The sequence below is a fragment of the Oncorhynchus tshawytscha genome, linkage group LG31, assembly GCF_018296145.1.
Source record: "Oncorhynchus tshawytscha isolate Ot180627B linkage group LG31, Otsh_v2.0, whole genome shotgun sequence".
Lineage (NCBI taxonomy): Eukaryota > Metazoa > Chordata > Actinopteri > Salmoniformes > Salmonidae > Oncorhynchus > Oncorhynchus tshawytscha.
Window position 1 is genome coordinate 40,853,244 of NC_056459.1, and position 19,314 is coordinate 40,872,557.

The 19,314-nt window shown below is 51.8% G+C and overlaps 1 protein-coding gene across 1 annotated transcript in view; it reads left to right on the forward strand.

Moving 5' to 3' along the window:
- grhl2b (grainyhead-like transcription factor 2b) overlaps window positions 1-19,314 on the forward strand; it is a 136,668-nt gene that overhangs the window by 24,733 nt on the left and 92,621 nt on the right. Inside the window, exons 4-7 of the mRNA XM_042309971.1 lie at window positions 1-79; window positions 818-876; window positions 1,001-1,157; window positions 4,296-4,407. The exon at window positions 1-79 is cut by the window's left edge and continues 351 nt beyond it. Of these exons, the coding sequence (XP_042165905.1) occupies window positions 1-79; window positions 818-876; window positions 1,001-1,157; window positions 4,296-4,407 (407 nt within the window). The remainder of the gene's footprint in view (window positions 80-817; window positions 877-1,000; window positions 1,158-4,295; window positions 4,408-19,314) is intronic.

Genomic DNA, 19,314 nt, shown 5'->3' on the forward strand with positions numbered 1-19,314 from the left:
AGTTAGTCACGGAGGATACGTTAAGGAGGACCAGCGCAGCACGCCTGATGACAGCCCGTATGAAGAGGAGAGCGATGTGGTAAGAGGATGTTAGGACTTATGTGTTAAACATGTATATTCTTAAGTTATGTTGAAAGCCCAGTGCAGTCAAAAACCTGATATTCCTATTCCACACTGAGGTTGGTATAATACTGTGACATGATGAAAATGATGATAATGCCCAATTAGCGTAAGAGCTATTGGAATAGACTGCCACAAGTTTCAGCCTGTTTTGGTAGGATGGCGTTTTGGCTTGGCTGGTGAGACATCGCCAAGCGGTACATTGATTAATATACCAATAAGAAAGAGAGTTCCAAACCTCTCTGCCAATAACAGGTAGTTTTCTGTTTCCCCTCCCCACTCAGACCACTCCCAGACAGTTCTAGATAAATTATTGCTTGAGAAATTCCTCTTTGCTATTTTTGACCATTTTTATTTAAAACATTCACAGTAAGGTACTTAATTGTTACTCGGCAATGATTTGATATTGAGATAACGGCTGTACTGGACCTTAAAGCTATAACACCACGGCCAAAACTCATTACAATCACATTACAACTTAGAATGATGTGATTGCAACCTGTTTGCCCACTTGGGAAGGATACTTCCCTTTAGCAAATTGTTGATGCTGATGCCCCAATATGCTATAGAACTGGAAAAGCCAAAATGTCTGTAAATGAACCAAAGTGTTGATTAACTTCCTCTAAATGTACCATAGTTGGTTCCCCTTTCCTTGTCTGACTGACTGCCTGACACATTGATGTTTCCCCCCCAACAGAAATACCACACAACCAAGTCTATAGCACAGGAAGAGTTTATCTTCGACCAACAAGTAGTGTAAGTCACTACTCCAAACACATCCACAACATACTGTCCAATTAGACAATATACAGCATTTTTGTTGGCTGAGATATCCACCAGTCATATCTACAGACTAATCATGTGTTGTGTCTTCTAACAGGGATACGTTTCAGTACAAGCTGGAAGCCACCAGGTCACTGCGTGTGAAGCAGGGGGAGGGGCCCATGACGTACCTGAACAAGGGCCAGTTCTACGCTGTGACGCTCAGCGAGCTGGGAGCTAACAAACGCCTGAGACATCCAATCAGCAAAGTCAGGGTGAGTTGAAGAATGAGAACGAAGAATGCACATCTTTAGTACTCTGGGAACTAACTAGCACATCTTTAGGAGTACTCTGGGAACTAACTAGCACATCTTTAGTACTCTGGGAGTTAACTAGCACATATTTAGGAGTACTCTGTGAACAAACTAGCACATCTTTAGTACTCTGGGAGTTAAGTAGCACATATTTAGGAGTACTCTGGGAGTTAACTCTCACATCTTTAGTACTCTGGGACTTAACTAGCACATATTTAGTACTCTGGGAACTAACTAGCACATCTTTAGTACTCTGGGAACTAACTAGCACATCTTTAGTACTCTGGGAGTTAACTAGCACATCTTTAGGAGTACTCTGGGAACTAACTAGCACAACTTTAGTACTCTGGGAACTAACTACCACATCTTTAGTACTCTGGGAGTTAACTAGCACATCTTTACGAGTACTCTGGGAGTTAACTATCACATCTTTAGTACTCTGGGAGTTAACTAGCACATATTTAGGAGTATTCTGGGAGTTAACTATCACATCTTTAGTACTCTGGGAGTTAACTAGCACCTAGGTGTCTGGTTAGACTGTACACTCTCCTTCCAGACCCACATCAAACATCTCCAATCCAAAGTTAAATCTAGAATTGGCTTCCTATTTCGCAACAATCACCCTTCACTCATGCTGCCAAACATACCCTTGTAAAACTGACCATCCTACCAATGCTCGACTTCGGCGATGTAATTTACAAAATAGCCTCCAATACCCTACTCAACAAATTGGATGCAGTCTATCAGAGTGCAATCCGTTTTGTCAACAAAGCCCCATATACTACCCACCATTGCGACCTGTACGCTCTCGTTGGCTGGCCCTCGCTTCGTACTCGTCGCCAAACCACTGGCTCCATGTCATCTACAAGACCCTGCTAGGTAAAGTACCCCCTTATCTCAGCTCGCTGGTCACCATAGCATCTCCCACCTGTAGCACACGCTCCAGCAGGTATATCTCTCTAGTCACCCCCAAAACCAATTCTTTCTTTGGCCGCCTCTCCTTCCAGTTCTCTGCTGCCAATGACTGCAACAAACTACAAAAATCTCAGAAACTGGAAACACTTATCTCCCTCACTAGCTTTAAGCACCAACTGTCAGAGCAGCTCACAGATTACTGCACCTGTACATAGCCCACCTATAATTTAGCCCAAACAACTACCTCTTTCCCTACTGTATTTATTTTATTTATTTATTTTTCTCCTTTGCACCCCATTATTTTTATTTCTACTTTGCACATTCTTCCTTTTTTTGCCTTTACCTCCCTTATCTCACCTCATTTGCTCACATCGTATATAGACTTGTTTATACTGTATTATTGACTGTATGTTTGTTTTACTCCATGTGTAACACTGTGTCGTTGTATGTGTTGAACTGCTTTGCTTTTTCTTGGCCAGGTCGCAATTGTAAATGAGAACTTGCTCTCAACTTGCCTACCTGGTTAAATAAAGGTTAAATAAATAAAATATATATATTTTTTAGGAGTACTCTGGGAGTTAACTAGCACATCTTTAGTACTCTGGGAGCTAACTAGCACATCTTTAGTACTCTGGGAACTAACTAGCACATCTTTAGTACTCTGGGAACTAACTAGCACATATTTGGTCATCTGGGAGCTAACTAGCACATCTTTAGGAGTACTCTGGGAACTAACTAGCACATCTTTAGTAATCTGGGAGCTAACTAGCACATTTCTAGTACTCTGGGAGTTAACTAGCACATCTTTAGTACTCTGGGAGTTAACTAGCACATCTTTAGGAGTACTCTGGGAGTTAACTAGCACATCTTTCGGAGCACCTTGAGTTAACTAGCACATTTTTAGTACTCTGGGAGCTAACTAGAACATCTTTAGGAGTTCTCTGGGAGCTAACTAGTACATTTTTTATTACTCTGGGAGCTAACTATCACATCTTTAGTACTCTGGGAGCTAACTATCACACCTTTAGTTCTCTGGGAGCTAAATAGCTTTTGAGTATAAAATAATGATAATTGGATTCATGTACACTGCCGTTCTAAAGTTTGCGGTCACTTAGAAGTGTCCTTGTTCTTGAAAGAAAAGTACATTTTTGTCCATTAAAATAACATCAAATTGATCGGAAATACAGTGTAGACATTGTAAATGATGTAAATGATTATTGTTGCTTGAAACAGCTGATTTTTTATGGAATATCTACATAGGTGTACGGAGGCCCATCATCAGCAACCATCACTCCTGTGTTCCAATGGCATGTTGTGTTAGCTAATCCAAGTTTATAGTTTTAAAACACTATTTGATCATTATAAAACCCTTTTGCAATTATGTTAGCACAGCTGAAAACTGTTGTCTGATTAAAGAAGCAATAAAACTGGCCTTCTTTAAACTAGTTGAGTATCTGGAGCATCAGCATTTGTGGGTTTGATTCCAGGCTCAAAATGGCCAGAAACAACTAACTTTCTTCTGAAACTCATCAGTCTATTCTTGTTATGAGAAATTAAGGCTATTCATGCAAGAAATTGCCAAGAAATTGAAGATGTCGTACAACGCTGTGTACTACTCCCTTCACAGATCAGCGCAAATGGGCTCTAACCAGAATAGAAAGAGGAGTGGGAGGCCCCAGTGCACAACTGAGCAAGAGGACAAGTACATTAGAGTGTCTAGTTTGAGAAACAGATGCCTCACAAGTCCTCAACTGGCAGCTTCATTAAATAGTACCCACAAAACACCAGTCTCAACGTCAACAGTGAAGAGGCAACTTCGGGATGCTGCCCTTCTAGGCAGAGTTCAAAGAAAAAGCCTTATCTCAGACTGGCCAATTAAAATATAAGATTAAGTTTGGCAAAATAACAAATTTAGTCTTTTCTGAGGGCAAAAGTGGGTGCAACTCAATATTAGGAAGGTGTTCCTAATGTTTTTCCTCTCAGTGTATGTAGAAATGATAATGGACCTATATATATTCTGGACCGCAAATAGATTCAGCCAAAAAAAGAAATAGTAAAAAAAACTGAGTGACTCTCAGTTGAATGTCCTAATCCCGATGTGGCCCTCAAGCCCAAACGTTTGCCCATCCCTGATCTACAGTAATGTTGCTAATCATCGTCCTGTCTCCTATTCCTCTGACACAGAGTGTCATCATGGTGGTGTTCAGTGAAGACAAGAACAGAGACGAACAGCTGAAGTACTGGAAGTACTGGCACTCCCGCCAACACACTGCTAAACAGAGAGTACTAGACATAGGTAAGACGTGTAACTAACTAACTAACCATACTGGCACTCCCACCAACACACTGCTAAACAGAGAGTACTAGACATAGGTAAGACCTGTAACTAACTAACTAACTAATTAACCATACTGGCACTCCCGCCAACACACTGCTAAACAGAGAGTACTAGTCATAGGTAAGACCTGTAACTAACTAACTAATTAACCATAATGGCACTCCCAGCAGTCACACTTTTTATAAGTGTACTAGACATTGGTAACTTGGTAAGAGTATAGAATTAGAGTTTGTTGAAAGTCACTCAGACCACGACATTTGGAAAGATTCTACAAATTAAAGCTATACGCCTGTACGTAAACCTGTCTAAATACTGTTAGTATGGTATGTATCCATTTACTGACTAGTATTGGGCAGGCCTACCACCCGTCACTGTTCCACATCCCCCTGCCTGGGCCTACCACCAGTCACTGTTCCACATGCCCCTGCCTGGGCCTACCACCAGTCACATCCCCCTGCCTGGGCCTAACACCAGTCACTGTTGCACATCCCCTGCCTGGGCCTACCACCAGTCACATCCCCTGCCTGGGCCAACCACCAGTCACTGTTCCACATTCCCCTGCCTGGGCCTACCACCAGTCACAGCCCCTGCCTGGGCCTACCACCAGTCACTGTTCCACATCCCCTGCCTGGGCCTACCACCAGTCACTGTTCCACATCCCCCTGCCTGGGCCTGCCACCAGTCACATCCCCCTGCCTGGGCCTACCACCAGTCACTGTTCCACATCCCCCTGCCTGGGCCTACCACCAGTCACATCCCCCTGCCTGGGACTACCACAGTCACTGTTCCACATCCCCTGCCTGGGCCTACCACCAGTCACATCCCCTGCCTGGGCCTACAACCAGTCACATCCCCCTGCCTGGGCCTACCACCAGTCACATCCCCCTGCCTGGGCCTACCACCAGTCACTGTTGCACATCCCCTGCCTGGGCCTACCACCAGTCCAGCCCCTGCCAGGGTCTACCACCAGTCACTGTTCCACATCCCCCTGCCTGGGCCTACCACCAGTCACATCCCCTGCCTGGGCCTACAACCAGTCACATCCCCCTGCCTGGGCCTACCACCAGTCACATCCCCTGCCTGGGCCTACCACCAGTCACTGTTGCACATCCCCTGCCTGGGCCTACCACCAGTCACAGCCCCTGCCAGGGTCTACCACCAGTCACTGTTCCAAATCCCCCTGCCTGGGCCTACCACCAGTCACAGCCCCTGCCTGGGCATACCACCAGTCACTGTTCCACACCCCCTGTCTGGGCCTACCACCAGTCACATCCCCCTGCCTGGGCCTATCACCAGTCAGTGTTCCACATCCCCTGCCTGGGCCTACCACCAGTCACATCCCCTGCCTGGGCCTACAACCAGTCACATCCCCTGCCTGGGCCTACCACCAGTCACTGTTCCACATCCCGCTGCCTGGGCCTACCACCAGTCACATCCCCTGCTGGGGCCTACCACCAGTCGCATCCCCCTGCCTGGGACTGCCACCAGTCACATCCCCTGCCTGGGCCTACCACCAGTCACATCCCCTGCCTGGGCCTACAACCAGTCACATCCCCCTGCCTGGGCCTACCACCAGTCACTGTTCCACATCCCCCTGCCTGGGCCTACCACCAGTCACATCCCCTGCCTGGGCCTACCACCAGTCACTTTTCCACATCCCCTGCCTGGGCCTACCACCAGTCACATCCCCCTGCCTGGGCCTACCACCAGTCACTGTTGCACATCCGTCTGCCTGGGCCTACCACCGTCACTGTTCCACATCCCCCTGCCTGGGCCTACCACCAGTCACATCCCCTGCCTGGGCCTACCACCAGTCACATCTCCCTGCCTGTAACTGTTCCACATCCCCCTGCCTGGGCCTTCCACCAGTCATATCCCCTGCCTGGCACTACCACCTGTCACATCCCCTGTCTGGCTCTACCACCAGTCACTGTTCCACATCCCCTCCCTGGGCCTACCACCAGTCACTGTTCCACATCCCCCTGCCTGGGACTACCACCAGTCACATCCCCCTGCCTGGGCCTACCACCAGTCACATCCCCCTGCCTGGGCCTACCACCAGTCACTTTTCCACATCCCCCGCCTGGGCCTACCACCAGTCACATCCCCTGGCTGGGCCTACCACCAGTCACATCTCCCTGCCTGGGACTACCACCAGTCACATCCCCTGCCTGGCTCTACCACCAGTCACTGTTCCAAATCCCCCTGCCTTGGCCTACCACCAGTCATATCCCCCTGTCTGGCTCCACCACCAGTCACTGTTCCACATCCCCCTGCCTGGGCCTACCACCAGTCACTGTTCCACATCTCCCCGCCTTGGCCTACCACCAGTCACATCCCCTGCCTGGGCCTACAACCAGTCACATCCCCCTGCCTGGGCCTACCACCAGTCACATCCCCTGCCTGGGCCTACAACAAGTCACATCCCCTACCTGGGCCTACCATCAGTCACATCCCCTGCCTGGGCCTACCACCAGTCACTGTTGCACATCCCCTGCCTGGGCCTACCACCAGTCACAGCCCCTGCCAGGGTCTACCACCAGTCACTGTTCCAAATCCCCCTGCCTGGGCCTACCACCAGTCACAGCCCCTGCCTGGGCATACCACCAGTCACTGTTCCACATCCCCTGCCTGGGCCTACCACCAGTCATTGTTCCACACCCCCTGTCTGGGCATACCACCAGTCACATCCCCCTGCCTGGGCCTACCACCAGTCACTGTTGCACATCCCCCTGCCTGGGCCTACCACCAGTCACAGCCCCTGCCAGGGTCTACCACCAGTCACTGTTCCAAATCCCCCTGCCTGGGCCTACCACCAGTCACAGCCCCCTGCCTGGGCATACCACCAGTCACTGTTCCACACCCCCTGTCTGGGCCTACCACCAGTCACATCCCCTGCCTGGGCCTACCACCAGTCACTGTTCCACATCCCCCTGCCTGGGCCTACCACCAGTCACATCCCCCTGCCTGGGCCTACAACCAGTCACATCCCCTGCCGGTGCCTACCACCAGTCACTGTTCCACATCCCCCTGCCTGGGCCTACCACCAGTCACATCCCCCTGCCAGGGCCTACCACCAGTCACATCCCCTGCCTGGGACTACCACAGTCACATCCCCCTGCCTGGGCCTACAACCAGTCACATCCCCCTGCCTGGGCCTACCACCAGTCACTGTTCCACATCCGCCTGTCTGGGCCTACCACCAGTCACATCCCCCTGCCTGGGCCTATCACCAGTCAGTGTTCCACATCCCCCTGCCTGGGCCTACCACCAGTCACATCCCCTGCCTGGGCCTACAACCAGTCACATCCCCTGCCTGGGCCTACCACCAGTCACTGTTCCACATCCCGCTGCCTGGGCCTACCACCAGTCACATCCCCTGCCACCAGGCATCCCCCTGCCTGGGACTACCACCAGTCACATCCCCTGCCTGGGCCTACCACCAGTCACATCCCCCTCTACCACCAGTCACATCCCCTGCCTGGGCCTACCACCAGTCACATCCCCCTGCCTGGGCCTACCACCAGTCACTGTTCACATCCGTCTGCCCCCTGTTCCACATCCCCTGCCTGGGCCTACCACCAGTCACATCCCCCTGCCTGGGCCTACCACCAGTCACATCTCCCCCTGTAACTGTTCCACATCCCCCTGCCTGGGCCTACCACCAGTCCCCTGCCTGGCACTACCACCTGTCACATCCCCTGTCTGGGCTCTACACCAGTCCTGTTCACATCCCCCTGCCTGGGCCTACCACCAGTCACTGTCACATCCAGTCACATCCCCCTGCCTGGGCCAGTCACATCCACCACCATCCCCCTGCCTGGGCCTACCACCAGTCACTTTTCCACATCCCCCGCCTGGGGTCTACCACCCCCCTATCTCCCTGCCTGGGACTACCACCAGTCACATCCCCCTGCCTGGGCTCTACCACCAGTCACATCCAAACATCCCCTGCCTGGGCCTACCACCAGTCACATCCCCCCTGGCCTACCACCAGTCACTGTTCCACATCCCCCTGCCTGGGCCTACCACCAGTCACTGTTCCACATCCCCCTGCCACTACCCATCCCCCTGCCTGGGCCTACCACCAGTCACATCCCCTGCCTGGGCCTACCACCAGTCACATCCCCTGCCTGGGCCTACCACCAGTCACATCCCCCCCTACCATCAGCATCCCCTGCCTGGGCCTACCACCAGTCACATCCCCTGCCTGGGCCTACCACCAGTCACATCCCCTGCCTGGGCCTACCACCAGTCACATCCCCCCTGCCAGGGCCTACCACCAGTCACTGTTCCACATCCCCCTGCCTGGGCCTACCACCAGTCACATCCCCCCTGCCTGGGCCTGCCTGGGCCTAACCAGTCAAATCCCCCTGCCTGGGCCTACCACCAGTCACTGTTCCACATCCCCCTGCCTGGGCCTACCACCAGTCACATCCCCTGCCTGGGCCTAAAACCAGTCACATCCCCCTGCCTGGGCCTACCATCAGTCACATCCCCCTGCCTGGGCCTACCACCAGTCACTGTTCCAAATCCCCTGCCTGGGCCACCACCAGTCACATCCCCCTGCCTGGGCATACCACCAGTCACTGTTCCACATCCCCCTGCCTGGGCCTACCACCAGTCCACCCCACTGGGTACCACCACACCCCCTGTCTGGGCCTACCACCAGTCACATCCCCCTGCCTGGACCCTACCACCAGTCACTGTTCCACATCCCCTGCCTGGGCCTACCACCAGTCACATCCCCCTGCCTGGGCATACAACCAGTCACATCCCCCTGCCTGGGCCTACCACCAGTCACTGTTCCACATCCCCTGCCTGGGCCTACCACCCGTCACTGTTCCACATCCCCCTGCCTGGGCCTACCACCAGTCACATCCCCTGCCTGGGCCTACCACCAGTCACATCCCCTGCCTGGGCCTACCACCAGTAACTGTTCCACATCCCCCTGCCTGGGCCTTCCACCAGTCACATCCCCCTGCCTGGGCCTACCACCAGTCACATCCCCCTGCCTGGGCCTACCACCAGTCACTGTTCCACATCCCCCTGCCTGGGCCTACCACCAGTCACATCCCCTGCCTGGGCCTACCACCAGTCACTTTTCCACATCCCCCACCTGGGCCTACCACCAGTCACATCCCCCTGCCTGGGCATACCACCAGTCAAATCCCCCATGCCTAGGCCTACCACCAGTCATATCCCCCTGCCAGGGTCTACCACCAGTCACATCCCCCTGCCTGGGACTACCACCAGTCACATCCCCCCTGCCTGGGCCTACCACCAGTCACATCGCCCTGCCTGGGCCTACCACCAGTCACTGTTCCACATCCCCTGCCTGGGCATACCACCAGTCACATCACCCCTCCTGGGCCTACCACCAGTCACTTTTCCAGTCATCCCCCTGCCTGGGCCTACCACCAGTCACTGTTCACATCCCCTGCCTGGGCCTACCACATCCCCTGTCACATCCCCCTGCCTGGGCCTACCACCAGTCACTGTTGCACATCCCCCTGCCTGGGCCTACATCCCCTGCCTGGGCCTACCACCAGTCACATCCCCCTGCCTGGGCCTACCACCAGTCACATCCCCCTGCCTGGGCCTACCACCAGTCACATCCCCCTGCCTGGGCCTTCCACCAGTCATCCACCAGTCACCCCCTGCCTGGGCCTTCCACCAGTCACATCCCCCTGCCTGGGCATACCACCAGTCAAATCCCCTGCCTAGGCCTACCACCAGTCATATCCCCCTGCCAGGGTCTACCTCCAGTCACATCCCCTGCCTGGGCCTACCACCAATCACATCCCCCTGCCTGGGCCTACCACCAGTCACATCGCCCTGCCTGGGCCTACCACCAGTCACTGTTCCACATCCCCCCCTGCCTGGGCCTACCACCAGTCACATCCCCTGCCTGGGCCTACCACCAGTCACTTTTCCACATCCCCCTGCCTGGGCCTACCACCAGTCACATCCCCCTGCCTGGGCCTACCACCAGTCACTGTTCCCATCCCCCTGCCTGGGCCTACCACCAGTCACAGTTCACATCCCCTGCCTGGGCCTACCACCAGTCACTGTTCCACATCCCCTGCCTGGGCCTACCACCAATCACATCCCCCTGCCTGGGCCTACCACCAGTCACATCTCCCTGCCTGGGCCTACCACCAGTAACTGTTCCACATCCCCCTGCCTGGGCCTTCCACCAGTCATATCCCCCTGCCTGGGACTACCACCAGTCACATCCCCTGTCTGGCTCTACCACCAGTCACTGTTCCACATCCCTCTGCCTGGGCCTACCACCAGTCACTGTTCCACATCCCCCTGCCTGGGACTACCACCAGTCACATCCCCCTGCCTGGGCCTACCACCAGTCACTTTTCCACATCCCCCTGCCTGGGACTACCACCAGTCACATCCCCCTGCCTGGGCCTACCAACAGTCACTTTTCCACATCCCCTGCCTGGGCCTACCACCAGTCACATCCCCCTGCCTGGGCCTACCACCAGTCACATCTCCCTGCCTGGGACTACCACCAGTCACATCCCCCTGCCTGGCTCTACCACCAGTCACTGTTCCACATCCCCCTGCCTGGGCCTACCACCAGTCATATCCCCTGTCTCGCTCTACCACCAGTCACTGTTCCACATCCCCCTGCCTGGGCCTACCACCAGTCACAATTTCCACATCCACCTGCCTGGTCTACCACCAGTCACATCCCCTGCCTGGGCCTACCACCAGTCCATCCCCTGCCTGGGTCTACCACCAGTCACTGTTCACATCCCCCTGCCTGGGCCTACCACCAGTCACATCCCCCTGCCTGGGCCTACCACCAGTCACTTTTCCACATCCCCCTGCCTTGGCCTACCACCAGTCACATCCCCCTGCCTGGGCCTTCCACCAGTCACTGTTCCACATCCCCCTGCCTGGGCCTACCACCAGTCACATCCCCCTGCCTGGGCCTACCACCAGTCACTTTTCCACATCCCCCCGCCTGAGCCTACCACCAGTCACATCCCCTGCCTGGGCATACCACCAGTCAAATCCCCTGCCTAGGCCTACCACCAGTCATATCCCCTGCCAGGGTCTACCACCAGTCACATCCCCTGCCTGGGACTACCACCAGTCACATCCCCCTGCCTGGGCCTACCACCAGTCACTTTGCCCTGCCTGGGCCTACCACCAGTCACTGTTCCACATCCCCCTGCCTGGGCCTACCACCAGTCACATCCCCTGCCTGGGCCTACCACCAGTCAATTTTCCACATCCCCCTGCCTGGGCCTACCACCAGTCACATCCCCCTGCCTGGGCCTACCACCAGTCACATCCCCTGCCTGGGCCTACCACCAGTCACTGTTGCACATCCCCCTGCCTGGGCCTACCACCCGTCACTGTTCCACATCCCCTGCCTGGGCCTACCACCAGTCACATCCCCCTGCCTGGGCCTACCACCAGTCACATCTCCCTGCCGGGGCCTACCACCAGTCACATCCCCTGCCTGGGCCTACCACCAGTCACATCCCCCTGCCTGGGCCTACCACCAGTCACTGTTGCACATCCCCCTGCCTGGGCCTACCACCCGTCACTGTTCCACATCCCCTGCCTGGGCCTACCACCAGTCACATCCCCCTGCCTGGGCCTACCACCAGTCACATCTCCCTGCCGGGGGCCTACCACCAGTCACATCCCCCTGCCTGGGACTACCAACAGTCACATCCCCTGCCTGGACTACCACCAGTCACATCCCCCTGCCTGGGCCTACCACCAGTCACTGTTCCACATCCCCTGCCTGGGCATACCACCAGTCAAATCCCCTGCCTAGGCCTACCACCAGTCATATCCCCCTGCCAGGGTCTACCACCAGTCACATCCCCCTGCCTGGGCCTACCACCAATCACATCCCCTGCCTGGGCCTACCACCAGTCACATCGCCCTGCCTGGGCCTACCACCAGTCACTGTTCCACATCCCCCTGCCTGGGCCTACCACCAGTCACATCCCCCTGCCTGGGCCTACCACCAGTCACTTTTCCACATCCCCCTGCCTGGGCCTACCACCAGTCACATCCCCCTGCCTGGGCCTACCACCAGTCACATCCCCCTGCCTGGGCCTACCACCAGTCAATGTTGCACATCCCCCTGCCTGGGCCTACCACGCGTCACTGTTCCACATCCCCCTGCCTGGGCCTACCACCAGTCACATCCCCCTGCCTGGGCCTACCACCAGTCACATCTCCCTGCCTGGGCCTACCACCAGTCACATCCCCTGCCTGGGCCTACCACCAGTCACATCCCCCTGCCTGGGCCTACCACCAGTCACATCTCCCTGCCTGGGCCTACCACCAGTCACATCCCCCTGCCTGGCTCTACCACCAGTCACTGATCCACATTCCCCTGCCTGGGCCTACCACCAGTCATATCCCCCTGTCTGGCTCTACCACCAGTCACTGTTCCACATCCCCCTACCTGGGCCTACCACCAGTCACAATTTCCACATCACCCTGCCTGGTCTACCACCAGTCACATCCCCCTGCCTGGGCCTACCACCAGTCACAATTTCCACATCCCCTTGCCTTTGCCTACCACCAGTCACATCCCCCTGCCTGGGCCTTCCACCAGTCACTGTTCCCCAGCCCCCTGCCTGGGCCTACCACCAGTCACAGCCCCCTGCCTGGGCCTACCACCAGTCACCTTAGATACTCCAAGGTGGCATAGCAGTTCAGACGTCTTTTGTCCTCGTCTTGTCGTGTCCTGTATATATATATATTTACAACTTTTTTCACATACATTTTATTTTTATTTTCCATCAACTCATCTTCAAAACACTCTCCTGCAACCCGCCTCACCAATTTATATTTATAAAAAAGTATTATTTACCTCAAATCTGTAATCCTCCAAGAAGCTAGCCGGAAACTCCAAGAAGCTAACCTGAAACTAGCCAGAAGCTAATCCAGAAGCTAATCAGAAGCTAGTTCAGAAGCTAGTTAGCTTCTTTACTGGCAAATCGTTAGTATTCAGCTAACCACGGTTTGTGGTCATCAGCTATCCTTTAGCTCGAAAATCTATCGGCAGTTCTGTACGGCGCAGCGCGGCTCGGAACGGAACATACCGGACCAATTTTTCTCTCCATGTCCCTGGATTTCGACTGCTCTCTGGACATTCATACCCGGATCTCACAGCTAGCTAGCTGCTATCCGTGTGACGATCAGCCTTCTTCGATTCCGGAACAAACATCAATTATTCCGGAGCTAGCCAGCTCCGTCAATCACTCCTGAGTTCCATCAATCACTCCTGGGCTGCAGTCACCTATCCGGACCCGTTTTTCTGCCTACGCGGAGCCCCACCGGGCCTTCACAACTGGACTGCCGACGTTATCTACCCGAAGGAGATCCGGCTGGCTCCTCCGTCACGACGTTACCTGAACGCCCTTCTGCGGCCTGCTAACCGTTAGCTGTCTTACCGGCTGCTATCTGAATAGACAATCGGACAATTTATTTATTTTTATTATTAATATGTTTTCTTCTTGGGCCTCTATAACTATATCTATTGTTTTTATTTTTGTTGTTGTTGTGTGATTTGGATTAATCCCCTCTACCACACGGAACCCCACTAATCTACTGACGGAACGCAAGAGGTGGCTAACAACAGACCTCCATTCTATGCTAGCTTGCTACCGATGGCCTGGCTAGCTGTCTAAATCGCCGTGACCCCCAACCAACCTCTCCACTCACTGGACCCTTTTGATCACTCGACTAAGCATGCCTCTCCTTAATGTCAATATGTCTTGTCCATTGCTGTTCTGGTTAGTGTTTATTGGCTTATTTCACTGTAGAGCCTCTAGTCCTGCTCACTATACCTTATCCAACCTATTAGTTCCACCACCCACACATGCAATGACATCTCCTGGTTTCAATGATGTTTCTAGAGACAATATCTCTCTCTTCATCACTCAATACCTAGGTTTACCTCCACTGTATTCACATACTACCATACCTTTGTCTGTACATTATACCTTGATGCTATTTTACCGCCCCCAGAAACCTCCTTTTACTCTACTATGTTCCAGACGTTCTAGACGACCAATTCTCATAGCTTTTAGCCGTACCCTTATTCTACTCCTCCTATGTTCCTCTGGCGATGTAGAGGTGAATCCAGGCCCTGCAGTGCCTAGCTCCACTCCTATTCCCCAGGCGCTCTCTTTTGACGACTTCTGTAACCGTAATAGCCTTGGTTTCATGCATGTTAACATTAGAAGCCTCATCCCTAAGTTTGTTCTATTCACTGCTTTAGCACACTCTGCCAATCCGGATGTTCTAGTTGTGTCTGAATTCTGGCTTAGGAAGACCACCAAAAATTCAGAAATTTTAATTCCAAACTACAACATTTTCAGACAAGATAGAACTGCCAAAGGGGGCGGTGTTGCAATCTACTGCAAAGATAGCCTGCAGAGTTCTGTCCTACTATCCAGGTCTGTACCCAAACAATTTGAACTTCTACTTTTAAAAATCCAACTCTCTAAAAACAAGTCTCTCACCGTTGCCACCTGCTATAGACCACCCTCTGCCCCCACCTGTGCTCTGGACACCATATGTGAACTGATTGCCCCCCATCTATCTTCAGAGTTCGTGCTGCTAGGCGACCTAAACTGGAACATGCTTAACACCCCAGCCATCCTACAATCTAAACTTGATGCCCTCAATCTCACACAAATTATCAATGAACCTACCAGGTACCTCCCCAAAGCCTTAAACACGGGCACCCTCATAGATATCATCCTAACCAACTTCCCCTCTAAATACACCTCTGCTGTCTTCAACCAAGATCTCAGCGATCACTGCCTCATTGCCTGCATCTGTAATGGGTCAGCGGTCAAACGACCTCCACTCATCACTGTAAAACGCTCCCTGAAACACTTCTGCGAGCAGGTCTTTCTAATCGACCTGGCCGGGGTATCCTGGAAGGATATTGATCTCATCCCGTCAGTAGAGGATGCCTGGATATTTTTTTTAAATGCCTTCCTAACCATCTTAAATAAACATGCCCCATTCAAGAAATTTAGAACCAGGAACAGATATAGCCCTTGGTTCTCCCCAGACCTGACTGCCCTTAACCAACACAAAAACATCCTATGGCGTTCTGCATTAGCATCGAACAGCCCCCGTGATATGCAGCTGTTCAGGGAAGCTAGAAACCATTATACACAGGCAGTTAGAAAAGCCAAGGCTAGCTTTTTCAAGCAGAAATTTGCTTCCTGCAACACTAACTCAAAAAGTTCTGGGACACTGTAAAGTCCATGGAGAATAAGAACACCTCCTCCCAGCTGCCCACTGCACTGAAGATAGGAAACACTGTCACCACTGATAAATCCACCATAATTGAGAATTTCAATAAGCATTTTTCTACGGCTGGCCATGCTTTCCACCTGGCTACTCCTACCCCGGTCAACAGCACTGCACCCCCAACAGCAACTCGCCCAAGCCTTCCCCATTTCTCCTTCTCCCAAATCCATTCAGCTGATGTTCTGAAAGAGCTGCAAAATCTGGACCCCTACAAATCAGCCGGGCTAGACAATCTGGACCGTTTCTTTCTAAAATTATCTGCCGAAATTGTTGCCACCCCTATTACTAGCCTGTTCAACCTCTCTTTCGTGTCGTCTGAGATTCCCAAAGATTGGAAAGCAGCTGCGGTCATCCCCCTCTTCAAAGGGGGGGTAAACTCTTGACCCAAACTGCTACAGACCTATATCTATCCTACCGTGCCTTTCTAAGGTCTTCGAAAGCCAAGTCAACAAACAGATTACCGACCATTTCGAATCTCACCATACCTTCTCTGCTATGCAATCTGGTTTCAGAGCTGGTCATGGGTGCACCTCAGCCACGCTCAAGGTCCTAAACGATATCTTAACCGCCATCGATAAGAAACATTACTGTGCAGCCGTATTCATTGATCTGGCCAAGGCTTTCGACTCTGTCAATCACCACATCCTCATCGGCAGACTCGACAGCCTTGGTTTCTCAAATGATTGCCTCGCCTGGTTCACCAACTACTTCTCTGATAGAGTTCAGTGTGTCAAATCGGAGGGTCTGCTGTCCGGACCTCTGGCAGTCTCTATGGGGGTGCCACAGGGTTCAATTCTTGGACCGACTCTCTTCTCTGTATACATCAATGAGGTCACTCTTGCTGCTGGTGAGTCTCTGATCCACCTCTACGCAGACAACACCATTCTGTATACTTCCGGCCCTTCTTTGGACACTGTGTTAACAACCCTCCAGGCAAGCTTCAATGCCATACAACTCTCCTTCCGTGGCCTCCAATTGCTCTTAAATACAAGTAAAACTAAATGCATGCTCTTCAACCGATCGCTACCTGCACCTACCCGCCTGTCCAACATCACTACTCTGGACGGCTCTGACTTAGAATACGTGGACAACTACAAATACTTAGGTGTCTGGTTAGACTGTTATCTCTCCTTCCAGACCCATATCAAACATCTCCAATCCAAAGTTAAATCTAGAATTGGCTTCCTATTTCGCAACAAAGCATCCTTCACTCATGCTGCCAAACATACCCTTGTAAAACTGACCATCCTACCAATCCTCGACTTTGGCGATGTCATTTACAAAATAGCCTCCAATACCCTACTCAACAAATTGGATACAGTCTATCACAGTGCAATCCGTTTTGTCACCAAAGCCCCATATACTACCCACCATTGCGACCTGTACGCTCTCGTTGGCTGGCCCTCGCTTCATACCCGTCGCCAAACCCACTGGCTCCATGTCATCTACAAGACCCTGCTAGGTAAAGTCCCCCCTTATCTGAGCTCGCTGGTCACCATAGCATCTCCCACCTGTAGCACACGCTCCAGCAGGTATATCTCTCTAGTCACCCCCAAAACCAATTCTTTCTTTGGCCGCCTCTCCTTCCAGTTCTCTGCTGCCAATGACTGGAACGAACTACAAAAAAACGACTAATTTATTTATTTATTTTGCTCCTTTGCACCCCATTATTTTTATTTCTACTTTGCACATTCTTCCATACATAAGGGAACATTTTGACATGTCGTGTATAGTTAGTGAGAAAGTCCATGTTGCAATTGTACGGTCCCTTACTAGACGTCCGAAAACGTTTGTAAAATTTGCGGACGGCGTTGGGCCGAGCGGCAGGGCCAGACCTACCGGGAAGTCATCAAATGAACTTTGTCGGACATTCGGTTTCCGTTTTATAAAATAATCAAATTTTGGTCATTTTTCCGCTGTCCCGGAAAATCCCACAAGAGGGCATAAGCAATCATATTGCTATTGGACAAAACATCACGAATCACGACGGGGCCTTATCTCGAAAACGGAAAATATTTCGAAGCCGAAAATCGGTGAGCGTAGGTTTGGCATAATGGGCAGTTGGCCCCGAACAAGATGGCGTCTATGCCTCAACGGTTTTTGAGTTATGGCCATTTTTCTGGGATTAAAGGTCCAAAATGAAAATAGAGAAATTATTTTTCCACTTCACGTCAATGGCAAGGAGCCTCCGGTGTCAATAAAACAAGAACCAGCGATTTATCTATCGTCATTTAAGAGAAATCGTACAATGACAGATTGGTGATGTTCAAAGATAGGTGTTTTTTTTTTCAACGGTTACAGATCCAGTTGCAGGGTGTTCATACGAATCTTTTTAAAGTGTGCTGCGGAGCTCTGCGAGATTTTTGTGATTTTCTATGATTTTCTGAAATAACACACATTCACTAAACCCTCCGTAAATAACTCAGTTCTTAACGTAAAGACTTAAAACTCAGGATTCTGTAAAGGCATACCCCAATCAGGATATGAGTTTATTTATAGCTTCCTGTGCCAACCGGAAGTGCCGTAAATGGTGTCATAGTGGCAGTTTCCAAAGGTTGAAAAGGTCATATCTTTTCAAAACTTCATATGTGTGATTAGGCAACCCCCATAAACTGTAAGTCAGTCATTTCTCCCAACAGATGTCAAAGAAAAGCTCTCACACACACACACACACACAGAAAGGATGGAGTGACAAAGTGCGGTGCTTAAAGACACAGAGAGCAGGCAATAGCATAAACATAATCTCTAGGCCGTGCCGAGTTCAACGAGATATCCCGCTTGACCGTAGCTCGCTCGGTCTGAGCGCAGTGACCATGAGAAAAGTAGGCCCAAAATGAAGCCTGCCCCACAACGTCATTTGCTTTTGCGTGACAGCGGCGGAACCGTTAGGTTTAGAAGGACAATTCAACCACAGGAATGTTCCTAAGGTCCTCCCGATCTGTGCAAGCCTAACCTTGACCGTGTGGCATTAACCCTTAATAGGTAAAAGTAGGTGTTTAATTCAAAGAGTTTGCATTGACTTCTCTCCCCATAGGAATACATTGCCTGCACCCCTAAATTCAACCTGAAGCCTATATGGGTTATGAATGCCGTATGAACCTGTCTTCGGTAACAGTCCATCAGGCCACTATGAGGTCTACCTGTGTCGATTCTAAGCTTCCTGGCCCAACGGGAAGTGGTTAAAATTGCCCTAAAAGTGTATATCCATACCCTGCCTGCAGTTTGATAGACATAGTGCATTCAACCCTGTGTAAATCAGTCAGTTCTTAACGTAAGGACTTAAAACTCAGGATTCTGTAAAAGAATACCCCAATGAGGATATGTGTTGATTTATAGCGTCCTGTGCCAACCGGAAGTGCCATAAATGGTGTCTCAGGGGCTGTTTCGAAGGGTTAAAAAAGTCAGATCTGTCCAAAACTTCATATATGTGATTAGGCAACCCCATGAACTGTAAATCAGTCATTTTTCCCATAAAATTTCAAAGGAAAAATAAATCACACTAAAACACAACTTGGATGGAGGGACATATTGGGG